Genomic DNA, 22,103 nt, shown 5'->3' with positions numbered 1-22,103 from the left:
AAATGTAATAGCAATACACTTCTTCCCTTTAAGCAAAAAGCCGATTTCAGTCCAAGAGAATGAAATAATGTGAATTTTCCCTTAGCCCAGACATTAAACAAGATCTTATTTGGTATTGCCAGCTAAGGGACACAATTTTAATCTCACACATTTCCATCCCCAGGTCCCAGTCCTGCCAATTACACACAAGCCTTACATTTGAGAACATAAAGATCCAACTCCAGGGCTCTGCCTCCCAGTGTAACAGTTCTCAGAAAAGGACCTATCTGCATTTCACATGGCCACCATAAAAACACATTCTTTTGTGTTGTAGCCAACCCCTGAAGCCTCCACTAGAAGAACCACAACTAGATTTATTATACCATAAATTCTACAGAGTACTACTGCAGGAGCAGGGTCGGTACCAGAGTGGAAGGAAGGTGGATGCTCCCTAAAATACCTTGATATTTTCTTGGCTTCAGAGGATGGCTGCGTTTGCCATATTGCATTCATGAATTTAATTGAAGCTGAAGATAGGTACAATTCACAATATGGTGCTGGAACATAAATCCACAGGGAGCAGAGAGCAGAAATAAAGTCCTAAACAGCTGAAGAGCACTACCTCTGTGCTCAGTGAAGAGCTTCATGCCCTTGAGAAAGAAGCCCTTGGCTGCAGTTAGTGCAGTTCCTGCACCTCACAAGGCTCCCTGTGCTCAGCGCACTGTCACTGTCACGGCCACAGACATATCCTGGGCTCTGCTCTTTAGCTCTGGGAATGCAACTTGAGACAGCCACACCTTAGCAGAAAACAGTAGGATACCAAGTCTGTGCTGGGAACCTGCAGCTCCCTTGTCAGATGAGATATCATTACTGTCTCCCAACAGAAATAGTTTGTCAAATGGTGGATGCTACCCGAACGCAGTAGCTGAGCCTGTAAAAAACACATCAAATCTGGCATTTGTCAGGAAAGGTTCAAGGCACTATTCAAATTATTGAAGAGCTAAGAATTAATAAGATGGACTTATGATGGGAGTCCCTGTAACCATGAAGAGACAGAGGGAAATGAAAGAGGGTCATGGGTGCCCCGACCTTCCCACCCTGGTGGGTGTGAGGTGGTCAAAGCACCTTTTCATTGCTATTCCTCAGTCTATTGCTGTTTCCTGGACTTGTACATCCATACTGAGACATTCTTGAACAACCATGAGTGTTTCTCCATCAGATTCTGCCACTAGTTTTTTAAAACACATTATTAATAAACTCCATGAGTACTTAAAAAAATCATTTACTGTCATTTAAACCTAGAACTGAACCTACCGTGATCTGAAAATTGTTTCTTAAGTCTTGTCGTCTAGACAAAGCTGAAATGATTGGCATCCCCTCTAAGAAATTTTACTTACACTGAAAATGTAAGATGTGAAATTCTTCTGGAAAATATGGTAAATGAATCAGCTGCATTGGCCAGCTATTTTGTTCTTTATGATCTGTGCTTCTCTGGGCTGTGGTCAAAACTACACAGAGCTGTGAGTTTTCCCATCAGGTCAAGGCTCAGGTACCTCTGTACGGATCTCACCTCAAGTCCTACTGACATCAGTGTCACAGCATTCCTTGTGCCCATGGGCTAGGCAAGGAACCAGTAAAGTCACAGCAAGATCCACGGCAAGAACAATGCTCTGCCCAAGAGCAGGAACTCTTACACAAAAGAGAGGAGGAGGTTAGAAGTGGAATTTTTATTCATTTCACTGTTTGATATCATCTAAGCTGCACAGAGCTGCACTTCCGCATTGCTGTCAGGGAGCAGCTCTTGCTAGAAGAAAGGAGAATTGCCAAGGGATGCATTTTGGCCTCATGGTAGCAAAGCACACAGGTCTGCAGCTGTGATGCTGCTGTTGTTACTTTCCTGACACGATTGAAAAGGATCAAGTCCAGCAAGATCCTGAAAGTCAGTCAGATACTGACCCAGCAATAGAGAAGATCAAACAAACAGAAGCAGGAGCAGCTTTGCTGAGTGAAATCCTGCCAAGAGCAAATGTTCTAGAGAAGAGATCCAGGCAAAGATGGTACGTATGTGGCCAAAATTACCTGAGCGTGGAGACAAAGAGAGAAGATACAGGGAAATAATTTTGTTGGGTGGAATGGCAGGGGGGTTTTCAGAAATCTGCCATTGATTACACATGCATAACTGTGAGGTGCAAGGCTTATGTGAGCTGAGATTCATACTTCAGATGTACTATCCAGTGGGTGACTCAGATAATGATAACTCCTTTGTCCTGTGTTTCTCTAGATCAAGCAGTGCAGATAATCATGAATAATGATAATGATTTGGATCTCAGAGAGAATTTGCACAGATAGGCACACACCTATGGGTGATGTGGCTTCCTGCACAATAATTAAGGACGTAGCCAAGGGAAGTGAAATAGAAAATTAATAAAATGATTCCTCTGCAAGAAGATATTTTAAATTTCACACCTGAAAAGTTGCTCTGTGTGCCTATAGCAGGCAGCAGGCAGTCTGATTTAGAGCTCACAGACCTGAGAAAAACCTGAAAGGGTTTGCACAAACAAGAGCAGGACATTGTGCAGAAATAAACACAAACGCTACCTCTGATTGTGCCAACACGTCACGGAGCAGAGCAGGGGCACACAGGAACACCAGTGCCCTTCTGGAACCTCGAGCTGTTGTCAGGACCTCGCTGTGCCTGGCTCCCAGAGCCACCCCATACCTGGGCCAGGACCAGCCAACCCAGACCCGCTCGGTTCCCTCTGCCCAGAAGCTCTCTGTGCGCTGAGATGGGTCTTGGCAAACCTGCTGAGCATCTTGAGCCACACTGCTGTGAACTGCCATCAGTGTGGCTGCTTGATCTTATCCAAGAGTGGAAGTTGGTCCACTGAACTGTAGGAGGTAGAGGTACAGTTCCACAGGGACCTGGTCAAATTCCTCTTGTAAAGATGGGGTTTCACAATCTAAGAAGGTTACTTTAAAAAACTTCTGTGAAAATGCCACTTGCATTTTGCTTCTAGTATCAACATGGCAAGTAAGACTTTCTCACACCCTGCGGCAGCTTCCAGAGGAAAAGTTCAGAGGCTCATCATTTCACCAGTTGCCCTCAATTTAAAGGAGAATTTTGTCATTTCATGTTCTTAAGGCATTTCAGTGGGCTGTCTATGTGGGAGCAGCAGCTGACGTCAGGGAAGACTGTCATCTAGCAACAGGTATATGGGGGAAAACAGCCCACTTCTACATCTCCAAACAAGGAAAATGCCTCTGAGAGCTTCAAGATCTGTCAAGGCAGTATCTCCCATATTTGGAAAAAGCCAACATAGCTGGAATTTTTCTCTACTAACTTGAGCCTCATGGCTGATAGTATTCATGTATTAACTCTTATCCCTGGACAGGTAATAGGTAATACACACACAGTGAGGTGCTTACAGAGGGTGATCTGGCTTTTGGTGGCCTAAATAGCTTTAATGCCAGTGTCAAGATCTTCAAATTCACCAGTTCTATTCTCTTTTAAGATTTTCTGGGCATGATTCAGCTTCAGATTAAGGCCCCTCCATTTGGATGTCTGCATTTTTAATGACAAAGCTGCTCAAGGTGTCCTGCAGCATTTGCTCAGGGGATGCCTTAATCTGCAGTGCCCCTTATCAGGGGTGAGCAGCTCTTTCTCAGCAGTACTGAGTCTGAGCACACCACAGGGAGCACTGCAGTGCACAGTAGCATCATGCTCCTCACAAAGCTGCTGTGGTCTCACAGCCTGGCTTACTCTAGTCATGGGAGAACTCCCCAGAAGACAATGATCTGTTCCCAGTCACTTTCTGCTTTGTGCCAGAATGGCTGCTGGAGAAGGACTGGTGCACGTGCTGCCCTGACAGTACGTGCTGCCTGCACGGTTTTAATGGAACTCCTTCAGCCTACACCACAATTTGTATGAATGCATTCCAGTCTTAACGGACTGACCATCAAAACATCTCTGTGCAACAGGGGAGAACCCCAGACTCAACAACACACACTGCAGCGTGGAAGATGGAGCTTTCTGCTGGTTTCTTTTATCTGAGAGAAAAATTGTCTCAATTACAGTAAAAATACTACACATTGGCCAAAGAGGTTTCTGTCTGAAGGGAGAATTTGTCTCCTCCCAGGGCCTTGCAGACATAATGCCCTGGGTTTATGCTGTGCCAGAGCCCAGCTTAGCCCAGCAAGCTCCAAGGAGGAACCACACGAGAGCAGGCATGGTGGGACCATTGAACTGACTGCCACAAGCAGTCCCAACAGGAATTTGTTCCTCTTGGTTTCAGAACAGGAAGAATGGAGTTCTCCAGCTATTTAAATACATCTGTGAAAACTGATCACTGGTGGTCTAAGATTAAAATCTGTCATCTCCTTTACCCTAAAAGAGAAGGATGACTTCTTGCTAAGGACACGAGGTGGCCAGGACATGCATTTTAGTCTCCAACAGAAAGGAGAGGGTACAATAGCACGTTTTCTTTATTTTCAGTGGTACAGCATCAGACTGCAAGGCAAACTGCCTAACGCTTTCTGAAGGAATGTAATAGCTGACCTTTTCTACTAGTTCCCATGGGTACTTTGAAAGACTCTTCCTAGAAATAAGTCACACATGTCTACTGAATAAAATCAAGGAAAATATAACTGGACTCTTTCACTTAGCTAGGGAGAAAGTTTCTTCAGTGTCTCAGAAAAGGCTCTGAACATTTTTTTTGTAAAATGAACCTAATTAGCTACAGATTGAATCCCAGACCAATGATGCAGATACAGAATATGACAAGGAAACTTAAAACACCTTCAAGAAACAAGTACAAGCCTTTGACAGGCTGAGGTCAATATAACATTTCTGGCATCTTAATCCTGCCTGTGAGACTGACCATCATCACACAAGGCAGCGACTGCAAAGGCCACGGTAACACCAAGCTGCTCTCTGTCATCACAGCTTCATGGCAGCTGCATCCTGCACTTAATAATTCCCAGGGGAAATACCTCATGAAGAGAGAATACTATACTCTGCTTCCAGCATCACTCTCAATATAGCTGAGAGGAGGATTTGACCTTTGGTAGCTTTATTAATACCAAATTAACAGATGGCTTTGGACTTTGAGATTGTTTGCTTATCCCTGTGTCTCACTGTCCTTTCTGAGAGCTGCAGATTCCATCTCTACACACAGTGAAAGTGGGGGCAAGGCCTCCAGTCTTGAGAGAGCAGTGGAGCTGAATATCCCTCCTCTGCAACCTGCCCTGATGGAGCAGCTGGTTTCACCCTGGATGCAATGTCTCAGTGTTTTCAAGACTTGTTACTCATGTTTTTGACATTTTGCAAAGGTTATTCTGAAATTTCTATTAAAGCGAAGTGGGAGAGGTGCCTACGGAAAAATACAGCACTGGCACTCGGAGCCCCATTACAAAGCACATTAAATTAAATGAAGCAGCACCGATACAACAAATTTCTACCAAAACCCCCTGATTTATCACAGGCACAAACTTCTCTTCTTTATGTCATTAAACCAGACTCCAAGCAGTACAAACACAGGAGATTAAGCCCGTCTTACCTGGAATAGGTATAATGGGAATGCTTTCATTGGGGACCACACGGGGGGAACTGCTGTCCTCCACATAGAAATGAGCAGTCTGAAAACACTTTCTGTTAAAGAAAAAAGAAAACAAAAATAGATTCAGGGTGTGAAAAATTGCTCTCTGAAAAAACTTTTGCACGTGTTCTGTTTCTCCATTTCTGTTCCATACTTTCAGATGCTGTAATTTTAAAACATTGATACATGAAAACATGTTTGTTTTCCACAATTACAATCCCTATTCCATATTCCGGTGTGCTCTAATTCACTGACATCTGACATCCACCCATCATAAATGCCTCTATACATTATTGTTAAGTAGTATTGAGTATGAAACTATAGTCATAAGAGTTAGTGGCTGCAAAACAGGTTCCAAATACATCATTCAGAAAGAAACTCCGCACACAAGAAACACATTCAGCATACAATTCAAGCCCAAATCCACCTAATACACTCAATTTCCAGGGAAAATACACTTACTGTAAAAGTTTCTGCTGTGTAACAACCACCAGTAATACAGCATCTGCAACTGCTGCACTTCATGATGTTCTGCTATGAAAGTTATCCTTCAAGCATTCAGGTATTTTGTTTGTTTGCTTTTTAACACGACTGCCTTATAACCTTCATCCCATCCTCCTCCTGCAAACTTGTATTACATATGCTGGTACACAAACATCCAACAGACACTTCCCTTGGGCCCCAGGACTCCTCTCTAAAAAGGCCTACAATGAAGAGCAGAACTTAAATCCACCTGACTCTTTTTTACCTGTATTTAATGCAAAGCAGAGAGCACAAGCTGGTCATCACAGAAAAGGTACTGAGCAGAATAACATCAAGAGATCCGGGGAGACTCTGCATGGTGATGTTAACTGAGGCAGGGTTTTCCAACGCCAGCGTCACTGCTCACTGCTGACTTAATGAGCTGCTTGAGGCTGGAACTGAATATTTAATGAGTCTTGCTTGGTGTGAGCAGCTATTGTGGCAGGAGAAGGGTCTGCTCTCATCTGTCGAGGCACTAAACAATAGCTCCCCAGCGCAGAGAGATCCCCCTCACTGTCACCCTTCAACTGCTCCTCAACACCTGGGCAAAGTTTGTGGGGGCCTGGTGAGCTGTGCCTTTGCCAAGTTGCAGGTTCCTTTGCTCAAACATATTTGCACATGTGGCTTCCAAGCTGCTGCCTTGCAGCTCCTGCAGTTTGCTGCTCCGCAACTCGGGCTTTGTGCTCTCCACGCAGAGCCCATCGCCAGAGCAAAGTCACTCGTGCTCCCTTTGTTTCCAACATCCATGCATGCCAGGGAGAAAAAACCTCACTGAAAACCCAACCACTCTCTTAGGTGAAAGCAGGAGCGAAAGTTATCACAGGTGCTTGCTTTCCATGCATCTGTACTTTCCAGTGCACAGGCACAGTGCTTTGTAACACGAGCACAAGCCATGGCAGCACAAGTACAACTTAAGACAATCCAGAAGCAGGAGAGTGGATTTCACAGCATGGAGTCACTGTCTGGGAGCAGCTTTCTATTTTCAGGCATGATGCCTTGCATTCTGCTGAAGTTATATATTTAGTGAATATACTTTTGTTAAGAAACACCAGAAGGTGAATTCACACATGAGGATGCAAGATGTGCAATCGTCTCACAGCATTTAAAAACATGGGTTGAACTCCCCCCGCCTCACCACTTGCTCCCTGTTCTCATTTTTTTTTTGGCAGCCTTTATTTTGGACAATGCACACCCTGGGGGCACGCAGCAGAATAAATCAGTCACACATAAAGAAGAAACTATGAATATGAAACAGGCAAAATGTTCCTGATTTTGATGTATTTGGGGCTCTTTCCCCTGAGTCAATACTACGGAAATCCTTGAATGGCTTCTGCTGGTAATGAAGGCCTTAAAAAAGTGTTTGAAAAAACCCCAGACCTTTATGCAGGGATTTACAGGATTTTTTAAAGCTGATGATATTGAAGAAAAGCAATTTTTTTTCTTAATTTGTTATTTTATACTCTCAGAGGCTCTGAAAGGCTGTCATTATGGTTTTTATACACAGTCATAAGATGGCTTTTTCTTGATAGCCTCAAAACATGTAAATGTGTCAGATAATCTCACTGGGCAATATTTTAAGGCTCATGATGGCAATAGCTGAACACCCAGCCCAGTGCAACTCTGCTGAGCACAATGTTGGATTAACAATGTATTAAATGAATATTTCACATAGTAACATTTGCTACAATCATTAATGTAATTAAAAATTCTGCATTGTAGTCCTGGAAGACTTTCTGCAGCTGTTTTGCAAAGGCAGACACCTTAGACTTTGACTGAAGGTTTTCTCAAGTCACAAACATCACACTCTTGTCTAAGGTACATATGTAATACAGCACTTTCATTACTTTACAATAATGGATACTGGCATGTTAGGTGAAGACATGTTTCTCAAACTCTTTTGTTTTTCCCCCCCTTGTTCATAATAGCTGTAAATATGCTAAGTGTAGCCTGTACAGCTGAGATTACTGCTCATAGGCCATTGCATCCCTGTCCTAGTGATTCCTTCTGTGCCTCAGATCTTTCAAAGGTCTTTTATGGATTCAAGGAATTCACTGGATGAATTTCCCAGCAAGTTCTGCTTACTGGGTCTATTTCTCACCCTGGCATCTTTCCTCTGTGCAGCTCCAGGAGGGAACACATCTCAGGGTGCCAGGCAGATGACTCCAGTTTTTCTTCCTGAGTAAGGAAACACCTGGCCCCAAGCAGAGCCTTCTGGAAACTCACGTCTGGTTTGTAGTAATAAATACTGATAGCTGCCATCAAGGCTACTGAGAGGCATTTCAGACAATTCAGTATCTTCCTCCTCCTCCAGTTTAGGATGCTCCTTTCTATCCCTTGGCACTTCCCCTCCCCGTTACCTTTTCCTCCAGATACAAACCTTAAGTGGCAGCAGTTGCTAAGGTTACAAGAGGCTGCAGTAAATCTGAGTGTGTATATGGGGAGGGCTGGATAAAGGAAAAGGATGAGAGCAGGAAATTGCTTGTTTTGATCCACCAGAGAGAAGAGAGAGAGGAGTGGATGCAGGGCTAGACAAGGTTCAAATCTACGTCTATTTTCACATGAGCACGTCAGTCTGTAACTTTTAACCCCAGTATGTATACATGGGCAGGTGTTTACATATCTGTGCCTGTTTGCTCAGGAAACCACCACTATCAGCAGAAAAAAATAACAGGCCTTTTTCCTGACAGAAGCAGTCCATAGTGAATCCACAACTGGGATTTGTCATGGCATAAATGATTATTAAAATCTTAACAACTGAAACACTAATTTGAGAATAATTATTGCATTTCTGCAGCACCGGTTGAGAAAAACAAATCACGACCTTGATGCACTTCTAAAAGATTTTGGGGAGCCATATCTTTTCTGTGAAATACCAAAGAGTCCGTTGTCTCTGAAATATGCCCGTGAGCAGTGAAGCACACCATTTTCTCTAGCCCCATATGTTTCTGTGGCTCTCTTTCCCTGGGGTACAATAACTGTGTGAGATTGTGGTGATCAGACACACAGTTGTCACATATGGACCCAAATGCAGAAGTAAAACACTGCAAGATTAGCATCTCCCCAGAGAAGCAGCACAGGCAGGGTCTGGAATGCAAAGCCAATGTGAGGGAGTGCATCCCCCTGCCCAGAATCTTTTTGCAGAGATACTGGCTGTGAGTTACTAAAGCAAACTAACAGGATGCAAAGTCCAGAGCAGCAGCACCTTATTACTAAGATGAAAGCATATAAATATCCCAAAAGATGGACCTGATTAGCTGGGTTAAATGCTTGTTCCATCTCTGTGGAGCAAAATACCAGAATAACTTCTGTATAAGAGATGTCTTGTGAGATTTTGACACTCCAAACAGGTTTCCTTGGTTATTAGTTACTAAAGCTCAAGCAGCTCCTCCTTTACACTCCTCTAAAAGCAAGAGAGAGAACTAGCTCACATAATGGCCTGAAAGTATGGATGCATTTCATTTTAGTGCAGGAGGTAGTGCCTCAGTGGTAATCCTGCCTCCAATGCAAACACAGCTCAGCTGCAGACAATGGGAGTGCTGGGAATCGCTGGGAATTGCTCTGAGGGCACTGCCTGCCCTTTACTCCTCCGTACTGGCTCTAGCACAGGCAGCATCCCCTGATGTGTGATGACAGGAGGGATCTGTGTGCTCTGGAGCAGCGAGAGGAGGAGCCAGGATTATGGTGAGAGACAAGTGATTGCCCCTGCACTGGCTGGCTGGAACCACCAGAGCAGTGGCTGAACACAGGAAAAACCAAAGGAAAATGTCTCACATTCTGGGAACACCCAGGAGCCATGCCCTGCCTCACACTGAAGCAACCAGCACATTCATTGCTCCTTGTTCATTTGTCCTTCTTCCAGGTATTGATGTTGGCTGAAGCAGTGTGTATTCCCTCTCCAAGGCCAGCCAGATTTGTATTACTTTATTTCTGTACTAGCATCTAGGAGCTCTAGGCTCTCTTCCCGGGTCATTACCTGCTAAAGCATGACCAATTTGGGGGCAGATGGCTTGAAAGGGTCCTGCAGGTCTATTCACTACTGTCAGAGCAGGGCAAATGCTGTTCTTCAGGCACCCTTCCTCCAGAAACAGCCTCCCACAGACAAAACCTCTGCAGAATATATATTTGTTAACAAAGAGGCCAACAGTCCCTGCAGCCATCCTACTTTTACACAGAGATTTTAGCTGGTGGGAAGAACAGGGAAAATAGAATTAGTGTTAGATTAGGATCTGTAAGGGACCTCTAAACCAGGCTGCACAGGACATGGCTTAGTCTTTACCAAATGCAACCTGGATACAGGCATTCATTCCCCATGCTCCTCCATCACGGGGGTGTCTGCAACTAACTCCTAAACAAGGATGTAAAGGCAGGAAACAATCCCCTTTCACTACCTCTGTACATTCATTCTCACTTTCAATAGAAGAAAAGCTGCTTCAGATTCCCATTGAACTGTTTTGCATGTTTTTCAGGAGACACAATTAAGATTGGTTTCTGCTGGCACCAAAACCAGAGTATGTATGCAGTCAAGTGTACTAGTAACACATGGCTCTGCACTTTAAGCTAGCTTCACTATTCCTTGGCAAGCATTTGTCACTGTCAGAACTGGCAATGACTCCTCAGAAAAGAGCACAGCCCTCAGAACAACAGAAGCGCTGCAAATCATGACCATGTCACCAGCAGAGCAGAGGATGGGAGCCTGGACAACAGCTGTCTGCAGCCTGCACTGCTCTAGCTGGGGTCATCAGTCACTGATTTTTATGAGCAATAAAACTGACTCAAGCGTTAAGAAGAAAAAAAAGGAGAGAAAACCACAGGAAAAAAAGCTGATCTTATGAATATGAATAAGTGACCAGCATGGAGCAGTGATATTACATTCATTTTATCAGAGAGGCATCTGCATTTACTGTCTTTGGCCAGAAAATGACTTATATTGCCCTAATTTTCTACAGTTATTTTCCTTCACAGGTCTTAATACTTAATGACCAGAGTTCAAAAGCCAAGTTATAATAGAACCTGTGCCATGCTGGAGCAGTAAGACACTGAATGCTGGCTGAACTGGAGCTGCTGGACAATGTACAAAGCAGGAATGCATAAAAACCAGGAGAATAAAGGAAAGCTGATAAAGGAAGAAAATTTCCCTACAGTAATGCTCATTTTCCAGCAAATCCCTCCTGAAGACCATTTGCCTTTTGCCCACAAGGCAGTTTCTGCCTGAAATATTCTTTGTTTCTTTATAGCAGTGTTAATCATCACGGAGATATGGTACCTGGAGAGGTCTCGATGGTAATGGGTAGGTTTCAGAAGTGCATGGCTTTCCAAGCCCTTGGCATGTTATCCTGGACAGAACAGTGAAAAGTCGACTGTCCCTTGCAGGGGACTTCCTCTGGGCAAGGAGAAGTACTTTTTCACATTAGAGAGTTGACCCACACAGTTCCACAAAAGACTCCAAATACCTGTCCATCCACAATATTCTCTAGTATCACAGGGAAGGATATAAAGACATGAAAAAGGCTGGAAAATGGCAGATGGACAGTAAAAAACAGAAGGTGGACAAAACTTTGAGACAGTATTTGCACTGAAGAATGCACCACTAGTAAAATTGTTCAGTTGAAAAACTAATCTGCAAACAAGACTAGGGATTTCTGACACAAAACGGCAGCTAATTTAATATTTATGGCCTAAATTTGCCAGCTGACTACACAGCTCTCCACAAAATTAAAAATCCTCTTCTCCCAATCCTCTCCTGCACCAGGGCACAGACACCCATTTATATCCGATAGAGTATTGAACTCCAGCATTGTGTGAGACATCATGATTTTTAGAAGGTTATTCAAATAATTAAACAGTTAAGAAATGACAACACCCCCAGATGGGCTTCCTTCACGTCCTCCCCCTTCATCAGCTGCACAACCAGAGAGCACCCAGGTGGCCAGTGCAGAAATGCACTTAGAAAGCTCTTTAATTGCAAATCACGTGGATAAGTCTTCGTTTAACTCAGCACAAACGTTTTCCACGCTTCCTTGTCCCATCATCTTGGGGTCCCTGGAGAACAGCAAAGGCAATGGTGAAACCTCATTTGTGATGACACTTGGCCCTGTGACACTTGGTAGCTAATTACTCTCCTGGTGACCTCTGACAGGGCCAGAGGCACCAAATCTTCTGCTCTTCCTTTAACCAATACTCACAACAGCTGCTTTGGATACACTCAGCAGTTTTACAGATGACTGAATGGGTTTACTCATCAGTATCTTCCACTACAAGAGAACAAGCTCCTTGGTTATATGTAGAACTTTAATGTCCTCAGGCAAAAATAGGGTAGACATACCTCTAGGTGGTATCTTAAAATGGTTTAAAATTAGGCATAGCTTTAAAAACCAAAGGAAAGCCTGGCCATATTCACTTTCTTCTCCCTGAGCCGGCTATTTATGTAATGCAACATTTATAACAAAGGCTAGAAAATTACAGAGGAAAACAAAGACTTGACTTTTCAATCAAACAATACCTCAGGCACTTCCTGTAAAATGTGTGTTTCCAATGCCCAAAACATCATGCAATATTAAAAAGGAGACCTAAAACTTTCTCACAAAAGAAAGCTGGATTTAAGCAAGTGAAGAGCTGTTCCATAATCACAAGAGCCACAGCAATCAATGAATATTGCCTCTTACTAGAGAGGAGCTTTTAGCACCTCCAAGATCTCAAAATTTGGTACACTTGATATTATCATTTCAGGACATTAATTCCTTTTGGGATGCTGAATCTTAGGAAAAAAAATGAATAAAAACAGGGTCACACAGTGGGATGTTAAAATGCAGGTAATTTTAAATGCAAACTGAAATTCTCTGGATTGGACACACTGTTGTAAGAAAACCAAAAGAGAGATGATCCAACCTAGCAGAAGACAACAGAAACAGAGACAGCAGCCTCTCTTTCGAATATTCACATAAATGTCCCTAATTACTCTCAAAGCAGGAGAGCTCTGCTACTGCCTTTACAAAAAATATTCTTTTCTTCCTCCAAATGTGACATCAGGACATTCAACTAACAGATATTTTAGGTATCCCAAGGCTTAGCCTGGAATCTAACACAAAAGTCTCGTAAAAAATTAAGCACAGCTTGTCCCTGCCCATCTTCAGGCAGAAATGCCAGTTTGTTAAATATAATGAAATACTCAGTGGGAATCTTCATCTTTCCAACACATGTGTCCACGCGCACCTGGACTAAAGCTGCATGGGAGAACTAGGAAGAATTCCCAACACTGCTGGACATAATTCATGTTTAGCTTATCTGGAGCCAAGATAAATATTAAAAGAGTGATTATTTTCTTTCTCTCTTGATCACTGAGTATTTGGAGAGTGGGCTTTTTTCACTGGCCACTTCAGCAAGAAATAGCTACTTAAAAATTTTCGTCTCTCTGTTAACTCTGTTTAAAACACAATTAGAAATGGCATTACACCTTTGGAAGCACAGCACAAAGGAAAAGAAAAGAGCAGCTGGCACCAAGAGCAGAGGAGCAAATTATTTAGTACCTGGTAGATAATAGGAACACTGAAAACACACCACTTAGTGCTGCTGCTTTAACAGGGCTACGTCCATCACCTCATCATGCTAATACAGACAGACTGGGTGGCAGCCAGCTGGTCCTTCCTCCCCACCCATCTCGCTGAAAGCAAAGATTTGTAAGCCTCCCAATAATAAACCTGGACAGAAATCCTGAGGATCATTAATCTCGCTATCAATCAAGCCATTTGGAGATTTGCTTCTCGCAGTCGCTGATGCTAATCAGGGCCTGAGTCGAGAGCTCTGGGGAAGCCTGGAGTGTGTGTCTGAGGAATTGCTTTAATGAGTTTCTTGCATTCAAAGGTTAACAAATGTGACAAGGAAACACAAATATCAGGGCAATACACTGCCAACCACTGAAGCAGACCACTGAGAGTTACCATGCCGTGTATCGTGCTGCCGTATGAGGAATACAACCCCACCCCACTCTGGAGAGACCCGAGTGAGATCCAGGGACCTTTCTCCCATGCCAGGGAGACACACAGGTACTGAGAGCTTGGACTGCTCCAGCACTCCCTGTCTGCTGGGCTCCCTACCTTGGGCACAGCTCTGCACTAGCAGAGACAGAGCTGTGCTGCACAGCAGCATTTGCTGAAGTGGTCTCTGGTTAAATCAGGCAGCCAGCGTGGTGTGAACATCCTCACCGGGTTCCCTTGGTCAGCCACCACAGATCCACATCCACTGACGTATCACAATGAAAAGTCCCCACATCAGCAGGACCCCTCCAGTAGCATCTGCCTTAAACTAATGTATTTTCTGTGAGAATGTTTCTACAAAATAAATAGTATCAACAACAACAACATAAACAAATCCCGAGAGAGTTAAACAACATGAAAAATCTCATTAACACCAAAAAATCAGACAGCAGCATTAAGCATTATCCTAGGTTACAGAGTAAGATGTAACCAAAAGCATGTATTCTATCACCATCTCCATAAGCTGTTAAAACCAGGTGAGGCAGTGTTCTTTATCTCTTACATGACTCATCCCTGATAACTCCCTCTGGAGAGATCTTAATGGGCCATTGAGACCTTCCTGAATGACTCAAAAAATTACATCATCCTGTTGTGAGATGCTCTGCCCAGGGGGAGGAACCAAGCATTCCTACCTGGATAAGGTCTGAGATTTGGAACAGCATGAGCAGGACTACCTACTGGACTCCCAGAGGACAAGAGCACATAACCACCACTGGACCTTCAGAGGAAGACCAGACCCTTCTTCAGGATCACCACTCCAACAGAACCACATCTGCCACTCCAACAGCACTGCAGCCACCATTTAATGGGACTGCCACCACCACCCTGACCAACAGCGTCAGGTTTTATCCTAACTCTGTCAGTTTAAGCCAGTGCTTTCGTGCTTTCTGCCTTTATTTTAACTTTCCTAAGAAATTGTAGTTCTTACTTGGAAACTCTCCCTGGTTTGCTTTCAAACAAGTACAAGCATACACAGGCATAATAAAGATGCACAGGGAAAAAAACCCCACAGTGGATGTTTTAAACTACCATTTCCACAAACCAAATAAGCCATAAGAAAAATTCTAGAAATACTATAACCAAGTAACAGAGGTAGACTACCTCTGTTAACACTACACCATGAGGCAGAGGGGACTGGAAGTATGATCCTGACAGTGCATGAAATAAAAAGAAGAGCTCCCTTTTCTAAATATTTACTAAGAAGAGCATATCTCGGAAATTTCTGTAACTCATTCAAAGCTTCTTGAATTTTAGTACCAAGGACATACACATTTATCACATAAAAAGGATTCAAAGTATGAGGCATATCAGAAAAGTTACCACAGTGTCTATTAGCAGGCTTCTAATTACATAGAAGAGCCAGAATTGAAAAACCATGTAGTAACAGGCGTAGAAGAGATTTTCCATTTAAAAAACCAGTTGAAATTATTTTGAAAATTAGAAACAGAAAAGGAGAAACTGGTTTCACCCTTATGACAAACTCTTTTGCACTAAGCACACTTTCAGGCAAATAAAACATTGTTCTCCTGTTGTCTTGATCACTATGTAGAAACAGCTACTAATCACAGAAGCAGAACATTATGATTCAAGACAAAAGTTCATTGCAGATAAGCGTAACAGGAGAAATTCAGTCAACCTATGTTAATTATTAGAGCCCTTAACACCAGATACAATTTAATATATTTCTATTTATGGACTGTTCTCTTTATTTGCACTACTTCTAAAGCTGAAACCTATCTTTTATTAAGTTCTTGATAACCTTTCAGTGCTCTTAAGTGTGGGACTGGGGAAAAGGAGAAAAAAAGTCCACAAGAACTGCAGTTCATATCTTAGGGAAAATATGTTTCTTAATGTATGAATAAATGTGCCTGGATGCATGAGGCACTTGCTCAGAAGCAGACATATAATTAAACACAAGCTCTTGGCTCTGCATTTCCTTTTCTTGAAGCTCACAAAGGGCTGTGGCTGCTCTGGCAGTGTCCTGGAGGAATGTAGTAGATGTCTGCTCCCAGGTGAGCTGTTCAGCCCTGGCACCTCTAGCAATCCACATCCATTTTCCTCCTGCTGTATTCATGCATTTCATTTCCATGTTTTGATGTGATCTTTGGTGGTGCTTTGGCTGCCATCAGACTGTGAGTTTGGGAGAAGAAAAGATAGGAGCTGTCACCATGGCCAGCCAGACACAGCCAGGTGTGCAGCAAAGGCAGATTCCAGTGGGGACTGAGGTCCTGCTGTTACATCCACCCCAAATCTCTTCATCTCCGCTCATATCTGGGAAATGTAGTAACAAGTTCCTGCTTTATTCTAGTGCTTTAATTCAAGGGCTTTGTGAGCTAAAAATGTTGAAAATGCAGACTAAACAGCAGAGTATTTTGTCACTATTTCTGGTAGTTTTGTCCCAGACATTTGGTTTCAGATCTGTGATTTCCTGTCGAGAACACACAAGTGTGAAATACTTGTTGATCCGTTTATTCATTTGCCTCCTGGCTGATTGTAGCCATTTTGACAGAATGGATAAGTTGACTTGCTCCTTGGTTTTTTTTTTTTGTTTTTTTTTTTTTTTCTCCGCACGCTTCTCTATCAGCCTGGAAGCACTGCCCTGGCTAACACTCCTACACCCTCACTTTACATTCTGCACCCTCCTTTTAGAGGCTTGCTAAGGCAATTTCACACAATACCCAGGTTGTCTGAAATGCCACAAACAAACTCTTGCTATAGCAGCTTCTGCAACTCCATCTGCCAGATGAAAACAATACATAATATTTAGAGAAATTATTTTTGAACAATTCAAACTCAATGAATACATCACTCTTTGTAACACAAGATACATCTGACAACTGCACTTGGTTTCTTGAAGCAGGACTTGGACATTTATCTGCAACACATCTCAGCAAACCTGTTTTCCCAAATCATGAACAAAGACTTAAGTTTGGAAGGGGGACAGCCCTTGACCATCCTCATTGAGGAAATGGCAAAGGTAACAGTTTCAAGTGAGCAGGTGAAAGCCTGTAACATCAGCAGAAGATTTTCGGCGCAAAGTAATTTCAGCAGGCTAACAAATGAGTCGCTTTTCTCTGACAAACGTGTAGCAGGACACTGCATTAACTGATGTGTCCTTTATTGCAAAACATCCTGTCCCCCTCCAGAGAGGGAGGGCTGGAGCAACGGGATACAGCATTGTCAGGAAAAAGCAGAATAATGTGAACTTGGGCACCACATAGTAGCTAAATGTTGATTCATGGAAATTATGAGACATGCAGGGGACAGGTCCCAGGCTCCAATTACACTCTACTCTTGTATTGCCCCTGTGTGATTATAGTAAGTTTGCAGAGAATTTGCTGCTCCCTCTGCTAATTGGGTTCCTGCAAAGGGCATTTTTCTGTGCCACGAGCTTGTCACTTTATATCCTGCTTTAACTCCAAACCACTCAATTAATATTAAACTCCATTTATTATAAAAGCATTTGTTTTTACCCACACAATGCTATCAGCAGCCATCTCATTAATATTTATTTCCCAAAATAAATGGGAATGTTGATGTTAAGATCTCAGATACAGCTAGTAACTTTAAAAGGGGAAAATATGTGAAGCCAGGAAGGTCAAGACAGAACATGAGTTGTAACAGAAAGCATTCAACCCATATGTATTTAACTCATTCTTTGCCAATGGCTCAGTAAAATACAGTAAGGTTGATGGAGAGCAATCACAATGTTAATGTTAATCCAGTCACCAGAACAAAATAAGGAGCCAAGTCACCAATACATCTCTCTCTGGTATGGGAAGTTGCTGTATTTGGCACAAGGGAAACAATTCTAGAAAGAGGATGGAAGGGGAATGCTTATCCTGTGCTTATCCTCATTTCCCCAAAGAGGTAAGCTGCCTACTTTCCAGGTTTATAAAAGACAAACAAAATCCAAACCAGGAAATTGACAACTGTGGATAACCTTAAACCCTGGACTAAGGTTAAAGTCCCTTTTCCTCAGCATCCTCTTTGGTGCTCATCACACAGGAAATTAGCACAGCCTGTCCCAGCCTTACAGTACAGAAGCCCCACTGGACTCGACACTCACTGTCCAGGGAGTGAAGGAGGAGAGGGCTGCAGATGGGTTTAAGTGTTTCAAAAATGCAGGTATAAAGCTCAAGGATTCCCTTGCACAGTTTCAGCACAAAGAAGCAGTGGTAAGGAAAGAGAAGATCCAAGTGCAGACAGCACTGCAACTCTGTAACACACAGATTTTTCTCTGCCCCATGGGCCCAGCTGCAGCCTGGGTTATCCCAAAGGCTGGTGAAAGGGGATCATTTCTCCTGTGCTCAGCAGTGCCCAGCTGTTTCTCATGCAGAAAGACCTTGAGAGTGAGGTTGCACAGCCAGACACAAGGAGATGAAGCAGCTGCTGAGAATGTGTATCAAATGCAGTGATCTCTTCTCTCTTATTCTCTACACTTCGAGTAAAACTAAGCTGCAGGGACAACAGGTCTCTTTCTAATAGTCTCCACCTGTACCTTTAAGCGATCCAACAGGGAACTTGCTCTCTGTAGCTCTGTGGCTAACAAAACCACATGTTGAACTCTCAGCTTCTGCTATCACAAAGACCTCAACTAATTCCCTCCAGCACATAAGCACTGCTTTTCAAAAGGTCCAGGCTCTGCAAAACACCAGATGGAAACTATACTTATGGGCTTTTAGAGATGTCAAGGATTTCCACACAGAGATGCCAATATAAATCCTTCCTCTTCCCACCAATTTTTTATTAATCAGAGCACACACAGCAAATCCCTGTGTGACACCACTAAGGGCCCACCCCATCAGCATAAAACCTTCCAAAATTGTTACCTTGGGTTTGCCACTGGGATAACAATGCTTTCATACCTAAAATTAAAGAGATTAATTGACACAGCCTTGGCAAATCAATATGCAACAGCAGACACCTAACTCCAATACTATTTCACTGCCCCTTTTCTTCCCACAGATTCTTCCCACATTCACAAAAGGCTATGGCTCAGTAACACCTAAAGAATGGAGAGAGAACTCCTGCTGTACTGCTGTCACCTTTGTGCTTTGCTTTCAGGGCTCTCTTTCCAGATTTTGAAGCACAAATGTATTTTGGAAGCACAGCAAAGCCAAAGCTGCACACTCTGGCTCTGACAGCCAAATACATTTCAGACAGTACAGAGCCCATGTAGGTCAGGTCCCCCATCCTGGTCTCCACCATCACATTATATGGAATGGAATATATTTAACAGAAAATTCCACACCACCCATTTTCTTGAAGCTGTTTGTGTGAGGACCTGAGTCAAACTATTCCCTCAAGGAACTGAACTGGCATTTTTACCATCAAGACTGTGGAGCAGTTGTGAAGTGTCCAACCATTTCTGAAGAGCCATTGGGGACCTGGTGCCAGCTCCTTATCCACAGATGACAATCATTACCATAAGCAGAAGAAAAAGGCTTCTGGCCTCCTGACTGCAGCCAAGTGCTCCACAGGAGTTGGCTTTGCAGTGATAAATGTCACGTTTACAATGGGTTTTGCAACATGAAAGTCCATAATTTGCTTCCCAGGGACCTGTGCTTGATTATCAGGAGAGTCAGAAGCATCCACTGAAGTCTAATGAATAGAATTAACACATCATTTAAACAGGGAGTAATATGTATGCAAATGAGAAAAAGTTAAAAATAAGAGTTCAAGCCATAATTTCAGAAAACGTAGACTGCATCCTTATGAAATATGGATGTTTCAATTCACCTCATATCTTTACATCTATGTTAACTGCTTTGCATGTGAACAATAGGGTGCATCAAGCCCATTTTGATTCTTATATTTGAACTTGGACTTATAAAATGGATTATATTGAAACATGAATAATATATATGCTAATTAAAGACTGCATTTAATCATATAAATAAAGACAAAGGCCAACACAGGCTAATTTCCATTTGCAAATTTCCTAATTATTATATTTTCCTTTAGAAAGCAGAAACTTTATTTCCATAGTTTCAGGAAAAAGAAGACAATCTTTTCTTTGCTCAAATTATTTAAAAAATCCTTTCATCTCTTTTATTCTTTAGGATTGATCTCCACAGAGATACAACTGCTTTGCCTGGATAGATTCAGTATTAAATAGCACCCAAGTCAAACTATGGTGATTTGTGCATGCAAATGGTGTGCTTTAATTAATTTTTTTTTCTATATAAGGAATTACTGCTAATAAATACAAAGTTTACAAACCTCTCCACACCACAAACATGTTCAGAATAACTATGGCAGATACAAACCAAGTAAATGTCCTTGGTGCTTGATAAGCTGTTCATCATTTTCTCTCTTCCCCTCCAGACCCCCAAAATTAGAACAAGGACACAGGACAATTGTACAGTTGTAGGGAGACAAGGTATTAACAACAAACATGACTTCAACTTCTGTCATGTGAGACCTACAGAAAAGCTTGCTGAAAAACAAACAGATTGCAGGAAAAGCCCTTTTAAGTTAAAAGGCTTGTCTCTACCTAAAAGTGAGGAAAGTGGTGAAAACAGTTCATTGATATGGGTATGAAGCCTGCAATAATATCTAGGTTAGGAGAATCTTTTTTTGCTGTTGTCTAAATGTTGGTTCTGTGGATAAAGTCTGGATTCAGCCTTAACTGACTAAAGCAGCATTTGCAGTTTGCTCTTCTGAGCCTGCAAAGCAAACCCATTTACTCCTTGATTGAAACAGCACAATGAATGCTTCAAAAATAAGGAGCTGTATGAATGGGCAGAGACTTATCATTTTGGTGCATTTATGTGCCAAGCTTTTATTAAAAATCAAAACAAAACCCAACAAAACAAATTGAAATAATAAGGCAGGTATGAGGACTGCCTCTTCCCAGATTTCACTTCATGTCTGCACTACCAGTCACTGTTACTGATGAACACTGAAATTTAGGAAATTTTTAAGACTTCGGAGACTAAATGATCATAATTTTGAATGATGATGTGGTTCCTAAAAAATGTGAGGAATTTTACCAGCATTCTCTGAAAACTTTCTGATGGGGGCTAAAAAATGGCTCTAGAGAGTGAATCACTGTGCAGAAATCCATCCATTTAACTGATAATTTGATCAGAAACATAAAACAATTTTGAACCTTCAGGGAATAGAATATTTGTCATTAATAAGAACTGTTTTGATTTTATTTACTTTTTTTTTAACATTAACATTATTTTTACCATTCAAATTTGGCTTATTTCTACTACTTTATAGATGTCAACTTGTAGGACATTTCAAAAAGGTTTTGTTCTTTCCTGGAAAAGACAGGGTTTCCAAAACATGAAACAACCCACCAATCAAGACCCAGGCACACCGCCTACGCCTGATTTCAGCTTAGAAGTTGGAGCTCAAATGGATTTTAACCTGTAAGTCAATAGAGTAAAACACATGCTGTTTATAGCAATAGAGGAACTGTTTTCTTTTAAACCAACCAAGTCAGCATTGTACAATAAACTGAATGAATTAGTGTACTTGCAACATTTGTAATAGCAGCACAACGTGTTGTGCATTCCAAGGCCTCGTTTTTCCCCAAATTGCACAGGTTTTAAGAACAGTAAAATGAAGTTCACCCCTGCTTGTTATTGTTTTACTAGTTTGCTGATTCCCAGTATTTATCCAAGCAGCTAAGGTTGCCGAATTGATTTAATATTCTTACCCTATAATTTTACACTCAGACTGCAACCTGCTGTGAAATAGCTGGTGCTAATGTTAGTCCAAATGCTGCCATGGGACTTAGGACAGGATTGAGCCTTTCAATAGCTATATTTTATGGTTACAAGGAGAGAGAAAAAATATAATTTATCTGGTTGCTGTGGTTAATTCACAGTTTCACAGCAGAAGTATACTGTTCCCTCAGGGTACATCTAGCTGTATTATAGGATATTTCATTCACGGTATGTCTGAGACATTGCTCTAGCTCTGAACCTACCAGTTTATGAGAGTGAATCTGCTCCAGAGA

At 42.3% G+C, this 22,103-nt stretch overlaps 1 protein-coding gene across 1 annotated transcript in view; it reads right to left on the bottom strand.

The window, feature by feature from the left end:
- Window positions 1-22,103, bottom strand: part of PTPRG (protein tyrosine phosphatase receptor type G) — a 395,690-nt gene that overhangs the window by 37,266 nt on the left and 336,321 nt on the right. The window contains exon 14 of the mRNA XM_040076808.2: window positions 5,535-5,626. Coding sequence (XP_039932742.1) covers window positions 5,535-5,626 — 92 coding nt within the window. The remainder of the gene's footprint in view (window positions 1-5,534; window positions 5,627-22,103) is intronic.

Source organism: Hirundo rustica, chromosome 12 (assembly GCF_015227805.2).
Source record: "Hirundo rustica isolate bHirRus1 chromosome 12, bHirRus1.pri.v3, whole genome shotgun sequence".
Classification (NCBI taxonomy): Eukaryota; Metazoa; Chordata; class Aves; order Passeriformes; family Hirundinidae; genus Hirundo; species Hirundo rustica.
The sequence above is the reverse complement of the archived record's forward strand: the minus strand, read 5'-3'. Positions and strand labels throughout refer to the sequence as shown.